At 40.5% G+C, this 13487-nt stretch overlaps 1 protein-coding gene across 2 annotated transcripts; it reads right to left on the bottom strand.

Moving 5' to 3' along the window:
- Window positions 1-3512: 3512 nt before the first annotated feature.
- Window positions 3513-12762, bottom strand: lrrc58b (leucine rich repeat containing 58b). Of its 2 annotated transcripts, XR_015034596.1 has the most exons (5): window positions 11990-12708; window positions 6085-6213; window positions 5714-5991; window positions 4412-5418; window positions 3513-4378 (listed from the first exon to the last, which is right to left on the bottom strand). XR_015034596.1 is itself a non-coding variant. In XM_085764886.1 (4 exons), the coding sequence occupies exons 1-4, from the start codon at window positions 12448-12450 to the stop codon at window positions 5225-5227; spliced, it is 1062 nt and encodes a 353-aa protein (XP_085621012.1). In that variant the 5' UTR covers window positions 12451-12762; the 3' UTR covers window positions 3513-5224. The 2 variants fall into 2 exon arrangements, 1 of the variants encoding a protein (XP_085621012.1); XM_085764886.1 differs by having other exon boundaries at window positions 3513-5418; window positions 11990-12762.
- Between the last annotated feature and the right edge of the window lie 725 nt (window positions 12763-13487).

Raw genomic sequence — 13487 nt, 5'->3', positions numbered from 1 at the left:
GCTCCTCCTGCAGTGTTGCCATGGACCTGGATTAGCAGCGCTGGATCAAAGCTTCCCAGCGGGCTCCAGTCATGGTGTTTCTCCTGAAGGCAGTGATTATGATAAATGTAGGAGCGGAGCATCAACCTCCTCACTCTTTATCTTCAAAAGTGATTTTCCACTTTAGCAACCGATGATACAATAACTGCCAAATAATGTGAAAGACTACTCCATGAATAAGTTTTAGTTTTAAAGACTTCATGGTGATGGAACAGTAGGCCTATATAGCTGACACTACATCAATCAAGGATTTACTGTGGGTGCAATTCTGATTCTTATAAATAATAAATAATAATGTAGCTTTACTAATCCAAAAGCTACTCTCTGTTTTTCAACAGTAACTTGAGAAAAAAAACATGAACTTCCTGCTGTTTTTCCAGGGCTTTCACTGCTCAGACCACACAGTGTTTTTACAGAGCTTTCAACACTAGTTCGACCAAAAACTGTCTATGTAGCATTTTCTGGAGCTCAAGCAGCAAGTTAAGGTTGTTGGCTTTTTGGCTACAGAACTTTCAAAATGAGTTTGAACCCAAGAGCCACAAAACTTTCTGTTTTCCTACAGTTTTTAGCCCTATCTTCCTATCCCTAGCAACGTTCCTGAGGAGATGGAGGTCAGTGACCTCAGAAGGACGTCGTCTTCATTCATCTGTTGCACAAAGCTGTTTAGCTCTTGACTATCTTAAGCCAGACTGTGCACAATTAAAATTAATTCTGGGTTAATTAAGACAAATTTTCCCTAACCCTTCTATTCTAACAATCAACAGGGGAACTACTAACCGCCCAGCTCAGTTTATCCAGGCAGAAAATGTTCATCTCTAAGAACAATTGAACAGTTAAAAGAAAGTTTTACATTGGAAATTAAGCAACAAAGTGAAACATTAAATTAAAAAGAAAAAAAAAAAATCAGATGCTAGTCTCTAAAAATCCTTACCCCTCTCATTGTTCTCAGTAACTATGTTAATAAACCACAAATTCTAACCATGTTTCCCTGTCTGGTGCAACGGGTCTAGGCAGGTGTCACTCATTAAAATTACCATGGTAACGCTGGTTTTAGACATGGGCTAGCCTGTGGGTAAGTTGTTAAACGTTTCTGTCTTAACATCAGCCAATCTTTAATTTTGCAAAACAGTCTTAATAACTAATTCAGTCACAACTGCAATGAATTTGGGGGAAAATTAAAATGTTTTTCAAAATAAACGAAAAAAAAATCAACTAAATAACTGCATCAACCACTCAGCTCACTTTACCCCGGCAGAAAATGTTTGTGTTTTGGAAATTCAACAGTAACATGGATGTTTTACGATCATTTGATGCTATATTCTTTCAATATTCTGCTCAGCATTTGCTCAGTTATCAAACATGGTTACACTACTGGATGATTATTCGCCCACCATCTCCTTACTTCCCTGTAACCACCTCACCTCCATCCCCACCTCCTCTCCTGCTGTGGCCTCCAACCAGACTTTCTCCATGTGGGATTAGCAGTGCAAAGACAAGGTCTGATTGTTGCGAGTGTGTGGCTGTCGTACGCAACGGCTCAACCGAGTGTAAATGTGGAACTTGTCATGTGTGAGGTCTGGCATGCATGTTACTGCACACTGGCCATACTGTGTGAGGTGATTTGGGCTGGTATGCCTCTGACTGAGGGTGATAAGAGGCTTAGAGTATCAAAAAACCCTTATGTCAAAGCACTTTGCTCTTTGATCCACTGATCGGCTGGGACACTGTATGTATTGTTAACAGTTACTGTGAAGGCTCAGAGGCTGGCACCCGCATGAAATTCAGCAAACCAACCACCACATTTTGCATGGATTCAAAATTCAGATATATGACAAAAAATAAAAACAATGAGCAACACAGAGGTGCATTCATCTTACCTACAGTCGCAGATACCGGTAATTAAATCAGACACACCATCTTCCTTCCTTGAGATCAATCCATGTTCAAATCCTGATCTCAAAGGCCCTAAAGACTCAGACTGAAAACCTCAACTGAATGATTTGACTCCTGAGCGCTGACGACAGCTTCGGTCCTCATCTGCCAGTCCCAACTCATTTCTTCCAGTTCATCACTGTTGCATCAGAGTTGCATCTCAGGTTGCATTTGTGACAGCATCCTCTTGTCTAATAAAGCACTTGGTGTGCGCATGCATGCTCAGCCTTAGGTGTAACATAATCTACACAATCTTCATAATACACACACACACACACACACACACACACACACACCATGTGCTGCAGTGTTTCCTAGGTGCCTGCTGTTGCTAGAAGGGCAGAGTGTGTGCATGTTTGAGGGAGAGCGAAGAAAGAGAGGAGACACTGCAAAAACACAGGAACCCAGCTGTGACTTGGTCAAAGACCATTCAAAACAAACAGAATATGTGAAACTCAAAGCATCGTTCTTGCCAGCCGGGCTGAAAGAAACTGAATGAGGCTGAATGAGATAGGAACAGAGAGTGTGAAAAGAGACGAGAGAAGAGAAACTAAATAGTGGCTCTTGGCAGGTGACGTTAGAGGATTAGCAGATTGTCTGAGGCAGAATGCACTCACCCTGGCATCTCTCTCCGCTCTGGGTTGCAGAAAAGGTCTCTCGGCATTCAGTCTCCCAAATGAAGTCACCTTCATATGCAAATGAAACCTGGACACATTCAAACTACAAAATGGTTGAATTGCTTCGGGTAAACACACACACAAAAACACACACTTGAAACTCTCCAGTAGTTATTGTGCAGTCTTCTGTGCACAGAAAAAAAATTGAATTACAGCCTCACGGTTGGCCACCTCCGTTGACCAGTCAAGATGCGCCTTGCAGCCATGTCTCATTTCCCATACAGAGAAGATGTGGAGGAAGTTAATCAATGTGATATAAATGAACAGAAATGACTTGTTTTTGATTAGACCGTATGAATGTGTCAGTTTGAGAGAAACAAAACAGTCAAATTCCTTGTATGTGTTCACATACTTGGTCTTGATCCTGACAAAACACAAAGTTGTTGCCATTAAAGTATAGACAATTGTTAAAATGTATATGTTGCTGCAAAGAAGCTACACATTTTAAAACATGGTGGCCTCTTGCACATCTAGATGGCAGCAGCATGTTGGATCTAGAGGAGTGCTTCCCAACCTGTAAGCTGGGGCCCACTGGTGTACAGAAAAGGTATTGCAAGTGACCTGACAATCATTTAAAAAACTGTACAATTTTAGGGATACGTTTTTTTCTTCTCTTTTCTGTCATGATTAATGTGTTTATGCTTTAGTAATGGTTAAAATGTGTTTTGTGAGGTCACAGTGACTTTGGCCTTTGACCAGCAAATCCAAAAAACTTGAAAAACAAACACATGAATGAATACCATGCATTAATATTAATATGATATATGCATAATATATTGGCTGTGTGTGTATATAAATAAACTGCTTAAATGATTAAAGAGAATAATGATTATGTAGCTTCAATCAAATCACAGAATACCAACATTTTAGAGATATTACAATCAGTCTTTATTAATGTTATATATACTGTACAGTCTACATACATTATCTGAATGGGGTAAAAGTACATACAATTAATATATATCAATATATTTTCAGTTTGAAGTGCCATCTATTCTGCAGGTCATTTAAATATGTGTTTAACATTTGAAAAGGGATTTGTATAAAAGCAGTTCATTTGTTATAAAAGGTTATTTCTTCTCTTTATTGTGGTTAAGATGATGAGTAGAAAACCCATTTACAAAGGACTTCATAATCCAGAATGTTAATCTTGTCACATTTCAGGGTGCATATATCACATTTCTTCATACTCTTGTTTCACTGTGTCAGAAGCCATCATTAGTAAGGCACTTAAACGCTCGCATGTAGAAGCTACTGTAACATAGGGGAGCATTCTTCTGTTTTCTAAACACTAAAGCTCTAATGTGAGGAAGTTATTTTTCCTCCTCACTAATGGTCACAAACCATCTGGGAGGCTGTGAAACCTCCCAGCCTTCCACACAAGCTGAAAGACGAAGCAGTGATGTAACCGGGAACAGAAACGCCGTCTTCTCCGTTTAATTCCTGTCAAAAATAACTCTGACTATAGGCTCCTGTCTCACACACACACATATCTATATGTTTATGCCCAGTGAAAACCGACAGTTGTGAACATAAACATGAAGGCTGCCACTGTGTGTGTTGCTGAATACCCATTGTTTCTGAGCTAACACCGTGAATGGTTTTCCCTGGTCCACCCCACATCCACTTCCTGTGAGGGAGCCTGGACAAGCATTCTTCCACAAACACATAGAAACCCTCATTCTGGGTTAATTTGTGAAAAACTATGCCATCATGGCAAAAGTTTAAGGCTTTTCAAGGCCATCATGGCAAAAAAACAAAACAACTTCAGCACCATGGTTGAAAATGGATAAACCTTGATCTTTAAATATTGTGTGGGTCAGAACTAACCACACCACACAGAGTAAATAAGGTCACCTTACACATTGTACTCACTCAGTTGAGAGCACTATAGTGTACAACTAGCACTGTTTCTGTTGACATGCTTCAGAAAAGCCACGCTCTTTTTTTTTCTTGCTTTGCATAGCGACTTTGATGCTCACTTGGTTCAAAGAAGTAGAAATGAAAAGATTGTTGTGCGTTTCCAGTAGTTGGACTAAAAAACAAAACAAAACAAAACACACTTTGTCCATATCCAAACTTTCTGAAAATACAGAATAATGTGCTGCAGGTCCAAAAAAAGAGCACCAGGTTTGGTACTTAAGATAAAAAATGCTTTTCTGGAACGGAAAAAGATTCCTGCTGCTCCTTTAGTGTTCACAGTCCAAACTAGAGTTTTACTGCCCTCCTTTGCTCCACCATGAGACCGGCACTTTGATGGAGTCATGAGGGAAACACTTCCTTCACACATTATACTGAGCAACATATGATGTGAGAGGGAAGTGATTTCTTTGTGAAATAAAAATCAATACAACGGATTTAACATGTTTTCAGGGCCACAGTAGTTAGGACCACTCTCTCACATGTTGTGTGTTTAAGCGGCTTCATGAAATAGTCTCATGTATGTGTGTGAGTAGTGCGTTCATGTGATGAAAAGTCTGACAGCCAGGTTCATGTCTGTATAAATGCTAAACACAGTGATGGACTGAAGAGGCTGGGCTTGGGAAGAGGGTCAGAGCTTCTCCTTTTGAGTCATACTATCCCAGAAGCACCCTCTGCAGGCGGTCGGCGGGCACGCTGATCTCGTCTTCCGACTCGGCGTCGCTCTGGGGGTTGGAGCTGCAGGGGGAGGTGCACTCGGGAGAGCACAGGTAGTGCATGAGGGGCAGCCGGTACTTCCCACAGAAGTCCACAAACTTAATCTGGCGCACGCATGAGTCAAAGTAGACGCCTGGAGAGAAGTCGAGAGTGAAAAATCAAGCCAGGTTCAAGTGGTAGGGTGGTGATTTGTATTGTTTTGTGCATATACATCAACATTATTTATCATTGTTTATACATCGAAATGTTGTCATGAACTCAGATGTCAGTCAGACTATAGAAACAAGCAGGAAACAGGAAAGGGCAAGACAAGAACAGGATAAACCATCACAGTGGTTCCCAGTCCCAGGAACCAGGACTCCCACAAGAAGTCAAAAGATAAAACTGGTACATTAAAACCACTCAACATGATTTACACATCGTCTTACCGGCACACTTGGGGTTGGGGCACTTGCTGGCCAGCTCCAAGTAATGCAGCAGATTCGAGGGCAGGTCACAAGGGGAGTAGGGGATATTTCGGCTCTTGACTGTACGTCCTGCCAGCTCTAGCAGTGAGGGGGGGTCGTAGATCATCTCCTTGACAAAGCGCACCACCAGTGGGTTGCCACGGAGACTGAGTTCCTGCAGGTGCACCAGGCTCAGGATCTCCCTCGGCAGGTAGGTGAGCAGGTTGTTGTGGAGACTTAAAGATCGCAGCGAGTAGAGCCTGGCGGAGGAGACAGAGATGAACTTTTATAGTCCAGCTTTTACACAACCTGACTAGTGACTGGAGATAGTGGTCGGTGGCTGTGGTGGTTACCTGGTGAGCTGTGGGGGGACACTTTGGATGCGGTTGTCGCAGAGGACCAGGTAGCTGAGGTAGGGCAGGTTAGCCACTTCAGGAGGGATGGCCGTGATGAGGTTTCCACCCAGATACAACAGCTCCAGACTGACAGAGAAGAGAGAGAGAAAGGGTTCATTTGAAATCAACACAAAAGCGCAATTTAAGAGTGATTTCATACACTTTTGCTGTATGTTTTGGTATTTTAACTTTTCTGCTGACAGAAAGGTTTTCATACACATTTGCAGAATGTGTTGATTTATGGTAGTGCTGACTCAGGAAGGTGGAAGCTGTGTCAACATTAACTTTTTGGCAGAACTTCACCTACCTACTTCTGGTTTGGCAAAGAAGCTAAAACAGAAGCTGAAACCCTGATAGCTTATTGTAATGTACACAAGGAGCTGCAAGACAGACTGGCAAACATTTATTTTTGGCTTACTGTTGACAATTTGGCAAGTCCTTCATAATCTCCCATCAAGTTGCAGCTGTTATTCAAGCGTGTGTGGCTTTTTAGAGATAAAACATCAACATCTGCAGTTTGTAACTGGGCTATGTCTGCTGTACTGCCAATATTTTGGTGGATGTGTTTCTATGTCAAAGGGTTGAGAAGAAAAATGAAGAGATAAAAAGGGAATTTGTTCTGGACAAAAAAAAAAAAGCCAAGTGACTCCAAGTTAAAACTTAATTCAAACCACAAGGGGGAGCTAAAGATGCATGGCTTCAGAGTTTATGTGGTTCTGGTTGTGCTTGTGTTTCTGTGTCCACACACACAAAACATCCAAAAAGACAAAAGGCAGGGGTGAACTATAAGATGTCCAGAATTATCTCACATTTTTCAGCTTGTACTGTGACTATGGGGTTGGTATTGTTTATTGTTTTCACCTTGTGTGTGCGCGTGTGTGTGACAGAGAGAGAAATCATGGGAAACTGTGGTCCTGGAGAAACCATCTGAAGCAGGAACTAGGGCTGTTGATTCAAATATGATCACATTTTGAGAAATATCTAAATTATAGGAGATACATTTTTTCATGAAGGTAAACTGTATTACAGTGTACCACAAATGAGACATTGTGATTCTAAGGAAATGACTCAGCGGAGCCTGCAAATCAATTTCTCAATCTTTTTGTTTGGTACAAGACCAAACAAAAAACAAGCTGCAATATTTTTTATTTTTTTTATTTCAGGGGAAAATGAAACACTAAATCACCCTATCCACCTGAACTGCTATAATCATTAAAAAAAATCCATTATGACTCTTTTTCTATATCATAATAACTAGCAGCAGCGACTACTTACTACTCCTGGGTCACCTCAATGTTAACAAGCATCATGGCTAGAATAACACCACAAGATTGTATTACACACGTATTCTTAAGGTGTGAGCGTTTCAAGCTAAGATATTAATTAATTTTTCCCCCAATCTATTGACTCTTTAATTATTCAAAATCCAGATCCCTCACTATTCATGTACAACCTCACAAGACAGAGTACAAGGACAACACATCAAATGCATTTTCAGATCTACTAGATGAGCTTTTCCCACACACAGACTACTTAGATGGACCATCTACCCTGGATTAACGACTGCTCAAGTATATTTCCCAACTCATTTTGACGACATTTGTATGTTTTTTTAATGAGTCAGAACGACAGCATCTGTAATCGATGAACTATCCCCTACTCGCTTCAATTTAGCACTTTGTTCAGCTAATGGACAAAGACAAATGGAGAGAGAGGAAGAGGGTGATGCTTAGTGTTACATTAGAAGACAAGGACAAGCTGGATATTGAACGAACAGATCAGTGGTCAGGAAGGCTGCTGGCACAGGCCACGAGACAACTGAGGGAGCAGGGCAGCAGGTCCCGTTGTGCTTAGAGCGATATGTCACTGCATCTTTGTTGTCACTATGTCGTTTTAGATCACACTATAGATTATTTATGTGAAGATGTGCTTTGAATTTTACAGCAAAACTGTTATGTTCATGTTCCTCCGATTAAGACAAAATGAAGCTGGGAGGTTAATGGAGGCATGGAGTACACAGGAGGGTAATAGGGAGAGAACCAGAGAGACAGGGAGAGAGCCATGGATGGCTGGTCAGCGAAAGTAAGCCGTCAGGCCATCTGCCTGCTGGAACTGATGACACAGCGACTGCGAGACAGGAAGCCATTATGCTGTCCTTGGTGGCTGAGCACTGAGCAAGCCCCTCTGTGGTGGGAATGGAGACATTCAGGGTTCACCAACTGCCCTCACTGCTACTATGACACAAATCAGCCACTAGAGATTAAGACCAGTTGCTGAATGCTGATGCATTATACCAAGGACAATACACCAATCTAATCATTTTCATAATACTACCAGTATCGTAGCCATTTATAAACGCCAGGTTGGCTGTGCGGTATCTCTTGGATAATTTCTTTTTTTCCCCCCCAACACCAGCCACCAGAGACAAACTCTTGAAAATGAAAAACTTGGCCATGTATCAAAATGACATGGCTGTATCACAGCAGCACATGATAATAACATTAGTATCCCTGTTCTATTTAAATGGACCATTAAACCATGACGGCATGACAGTGATTCAGCATAATGAACGACAGAACTCTGAAAGTGAAGCAGCTACATGTAATTCACCTGTTATTAATTCAATCATTATAACTGTGAGATGTAAACTGCCATACTGAAACAGAAGAAAAATGAAGATGAATGAGTGTAATCCATCCTATGACAATTAATTAAATACACTTAGTTACACTAAGTCAATACGCCATGGTGACTCCTAAGGTCCCTTTAAGGCGTTACAGGTACAAGTAAATGACATGGGAAACACTGCATGCATACAACAGCTGTTGTCCAGGTGTTTCAGCAAGGGAAATTAACACTAATAAAACACAAAAGATCTGATGAGGCCAAAGGTGATTTTTCTAAATCCTAACTCAGGCAGCAAAATACAGAGAAATTGTGGGGATCTTTCTGCTACAACTGTTTGATAACATCCCTAAACAAAACACCAAACCTAACAACTATGGTTAAAAAGAATACAATGTTTAAGTCATTGAGTCCTTGTTCATGAAACAAGTTTCACTTCCTGCTTGATACACATTACAGCATGGCACAAGGAAAACATGAGGAAGAGAGAGCTCAACAGCATCAAGTTTTATCTCTATAACCAGTTTTTTTTTTTTTTTTTTTAAAGATGACTAAGCTTAGTCTTTAGATAAACATCCCCCTGTAGTGGCAAAATTAGACTCCAGACCTCAGTCTATTTGAGCATTTGTGGCAAAACTTGTAAAATGCTGTTGACTCAGTCAACACACAGCTTGATATGTCCTAAACTGTTCTGGGAAGAGGAATGGGGGAGGAACTGTTGGGTCAAAGTGTGATAGGCTGGTATAGACATATTCTGCCTACACAATGCCAACGCCGAGAACTTGTTTGATAAATAGGTGAAAACTAAAGCTGCGAGTTGTGCTCTAACCTGTTACAATGGCTGCTGAAATGAAAATCAAAATATTCTGTAGGGTACCAGACGAGGCAGCAAGCGTGTGTTCCTGGCCAAATTAATGATATGAGAGTGGATGAATACTCTTGCAAATTGATTAACTTACTGCTTGTGTTATAATATTGTTTCCCATTAGCTGACCAGCTCCAAGTAGCAATAATGTAGGTTTTCCAGCAAATCAATTCTAAGCTTGGTGGACTCTGTAAACCTCTACCCTTTTACTCACATTAATACTGGATGAGCCACACTTGTGTGTTCGAGTGTGTAATCAAATGAGGAGGGCTGGGTGTGTGACCGTTGGCATGTCAAGTGTCAGTGTGACCTGCTACTGTTTAACTCAGTATATGGCTGATCTCCTTTTTCTGCCAATATCTTCATTGATCATTTGAAAGCTTTAATCTGACTGCTGCTGTTAAATGCACAAGACATTAATGTCTTTGTTTTCTAGCCTGTTTAGTCATGCTAATGTAGGCCATTCTGCATTCCTGCCGTGAAATACGTGAGTTTGTTTATTGCCAAAACCACTCCCGGAAGGTTACTGGAACAGTTTAAGTGTATTATTGTCCCGCTCACACTATGAATCATTATGTTTACCAGATAAACTGACAGGAAATGAGCATTACGAGATGCATAAAAGTCACACCACCAACCTGTCCACAATTTCCCAATAGCCTACATGTGGCCACGTGTGGATTTTGTAAATAGTTAAATAAAATATTATTGCCAGGTAGGTTAGGTCCTCTGACTCACAGAAGTGGGTGAAGAGTCAAAGCAGATGCAGGATGCAAACAGTGAATACAACAGATAAATGCCAACACCCTCAAATCAAGGCCAGGACAAACATTTTAAATGTCAGGATGACATTACTGTTGGTGTGTTGTTATATGTTTCTTGTAGATAACACTGAATGAGTATACGCTCAGAACCGGTACTCCCATTGGCTCAAACTGCACCAAAGTTAATCTATGTAGCTCTACTACTACAAATATGTGTTTATTTGATTCTACAACATTAACAGTTTTGGAGAGGCTGGATGCCAGGCTGCTGCTAATGTTTGCTCACTTGGTTTCTTTGGAAGACTTCCAAGATCCTACATTCAATAAAAACATGTTGTTAAAGATAAAACTTTTGACTGCTTCCGTCAGAAAAAACAACAACATTGTACTCAAAGAGTCATTAACAGGTGATCAAATGAAACCTTTACCCTGATTTAAATCGGTTTTAAAATTGATGGAAAACATTTGGGATAATATTGTACACAACTCAACAACATTTAAAACATAAGTCCAGTCACATTAGACATGTCAGTATAGAAAGGTCACACATTATACCCATTAACAATACCCACAGATTTGTGAAGCAGGCTAACAGTCCAAAACCAAAGATATTCAGTTCAGTAGGTCAGAGACAATTTTCAGAATTTAATCCATTACTGATGACTTAGGCTATATTAGCAAAATATCAACAACAACAAAAGGTGACACTGTGATATTTGTCAAAAGCAGCATGTTGAACTGAATATTTGACAGTGTTCCTTGAGAAATGACCAAGCAGCAAAGTTGAGTGTTTTCTCTTATGTCTAATTGTTGTAACTCTTATGGTTGTGATAATGATGTCAAATAGGCCTACGTAAAAATTACCAAACCCAAAGATTTTGAACTTACTATAGGCTTTATGCACAGCTCCACTACTTCCTGAACTTAAACAAGCGCCTTCATTTCCTGTCTAACATTATTGGACAAACTGACTAATCCAGGTGTGTCTGACCATTGTTGTGACTACTGAGGTCAGAGTCAGACACACCTGGATTAATCAGTTTGTCCAATAGACAGGAAATAAAGGAGCTTGTTTAGGTTCAGGAAGTAGTGGAGCTGTGCATAAAGCCTATTAGAAAAAAACAAAAAAATGTGAAAAATATTCACAATCGGGTAAATTGGACTAGGAATAATTAATTAATTAATTAATTAATTAATTAATTAAATTCCCAATGAGAAATTGTTTATCAAAATGGTTGATGATTCTGTTGATAACCGCGTGAAAAATAGTATCTTTGCTGTGATAAAGGCAAACGTAACAATGGGTAACCATGGCAACAACACTCGAGTTCCTTGACGACGTTCCAGCGACTGACAAGAAGAACCACAGATGAGACACACAAGGTTTGCCTTTAAATTAAACTAAATTAAAATAAATATAGAGGCATTAACTAGCTGCCTCATCTCCATATAGACACTCAATGTGGTTGTGGGACGTCAAAGAGAGGTTTAGCTATGTGGATGCACCTCATGTTAATTGGTATTAACTTAACTTGCTGGACTTCTCGTGACTTATTCTGACGTCTATTGATGTGAGCAGCTAATCAATACAGGTCGGCGTGTTACATACCTGGTTAGATTTTCTATTTCTGCTGGTATGCTTTTCAGTCTGTTTCCACCGATTGAGAGTGACTGGAGACGCAGCAGTTTCGTGCACTGAAGTGGGATCTCCTCAAACCGATTCCCACTGAAGTTCAGCACTTCCAGCTGCAAAGAGCCGAACTCTTTAGGCAGAGAAAACTCATTCAGGCGGTTGTTCTTGGCTACCAGTGTTTTCAGCCTGGTGAGCCTGGTAATGCCCTCGCAGATGGCCGTCAGTGCGTTGTTGCTGATGTCCAAAAACTCGAGGTTGCAGAAAACACCGACCGTCGAGGGCAGCGAGGCTAGCCGGTTGTAATTCAAGTAGAGCTGCCTGGTGTCCCTCTTCCTCTCGCCGCTGATACTGTCAATGTTGAAAGTGTTCAAACTCAAGCGTGAGAAGTCGAGCACGCCGTCGCCTACCGCCGCCGTCGCTTCTTCGTGGTTCTCCATTTTTAGCGATTTTAAGCGTTAATTTAAAACTGTGAACAAAGTCCTTACAGAAGTTTGTTGTAGTGTGGGCTGCACGTCCTCGTAAACCGCGAGTTAGCTCCAAGACTTGTCTGTCTTCGATGTGGCGAACGGAAATTTTTCCTTGCACCGGTCCAAAACATTTAACAGCATGTCTACTGAGGAAGAAAAAAAAAAAAAACTAGGTCACTAATTTAGTACTACGACTAGCTTCGGTTGCTACACGTAACTACAGTGCAGTTCAACCCTTCCAAGTAGCCCTTCTTAGAGGGAAATATTGGCCTCCATCTTTAGTGATTGGCCAGTTGCGGCAACAAGCCCCGCCCACCGAGTTCATTGATTGGCTACCTCCCGAGTCTGTCATACTAGAGGCTTTCTAATTATTAGATTTGTAGCAAGTTTATTGTCGAATTTATTTACAATTTATAGCTACACATTACCACGTTGTTGGGTGTAGTTTCTTTGATTAAGTTTTAATCTATTACAACGACGCGATAATCATGACCGGTGATTCATAATGCCAGCTGCTCACTTCCATATGCCATTATGCAATCCCCCTCTTCTGTTACATTATGCAATACTCTGCTGACTTGGATGTGCACAGAATGAGAAAGAGGTACAGGATAATTGCGTTCCTTCTACTCTATTCAGACCTATTCATGATACTGGACAACTTTGTTCTGTTCCTGTTACTAAATTATAACCTCCTGTTATGTTTCCAGGAACTTAATGTGGAGATTGAAATATTAGAATCAAGATATGACATATGCCCAGAACATAATATATGACATGGACAATGTAGTCTCGGCTAAATTAAACACTAGTGTTGCTTTTTTGATAAGCCTGGAGTACATTATGCCACTGGTCCTTCAGCAAGATTTATGTAGCACTTTTCCAAACAATAATTAGCCTACGTTTTACACAATAATTTAGAAATTAAAGTAATTCGCTCAAAAGTAAAAAGAAAAAAATGAATTACAAAATAACAGACATGAGAGAAATAACAAGGAATATAACGT

Source organism: Trachurus japonicus, chromosome 21, assembly GCF_045865225.1.
Source record: "Trachurus japonicus isolate A0001 chromosome 21, Traja_1.0".
Classification (NCBI taxonomy): Eukaryota; Metazoa; Chordata; class Actinopteri; order Carangiformes; family Carangidae; genus Trachurus; species Trachurus japonicus.
The sequence above is the reverse complement of the archived record's forward strand: the minus strand, read 5'-3'. Positions and strand labels throughout refer to the sequence as shown.

Bases quoted from the DNA above. Each gene is read 5' to 3' on its own strand.
- lrrc58b (XM_085764886.1), bottom strand. From the start codon at position 12,450: ATGGAGAACCACGAAGAAGCGACGGCGGCGGTAGGCGACGGCGTGCTC. The intron at 6,214-11,989 runs GTATGTAACACG...CTTCTCTGTCAG, and splicing joins GAAATAGAAAATCTAACCAG to TCTGGAGCTGTTGTATCTGG. The intron at 5,419-5,713 runs GTAAGACGATGT...ACTTCTCTCCAG, and splicing joins CCCCAACCCCAAGTGTGCCG to GCGTCTACTTTGACTCATGC.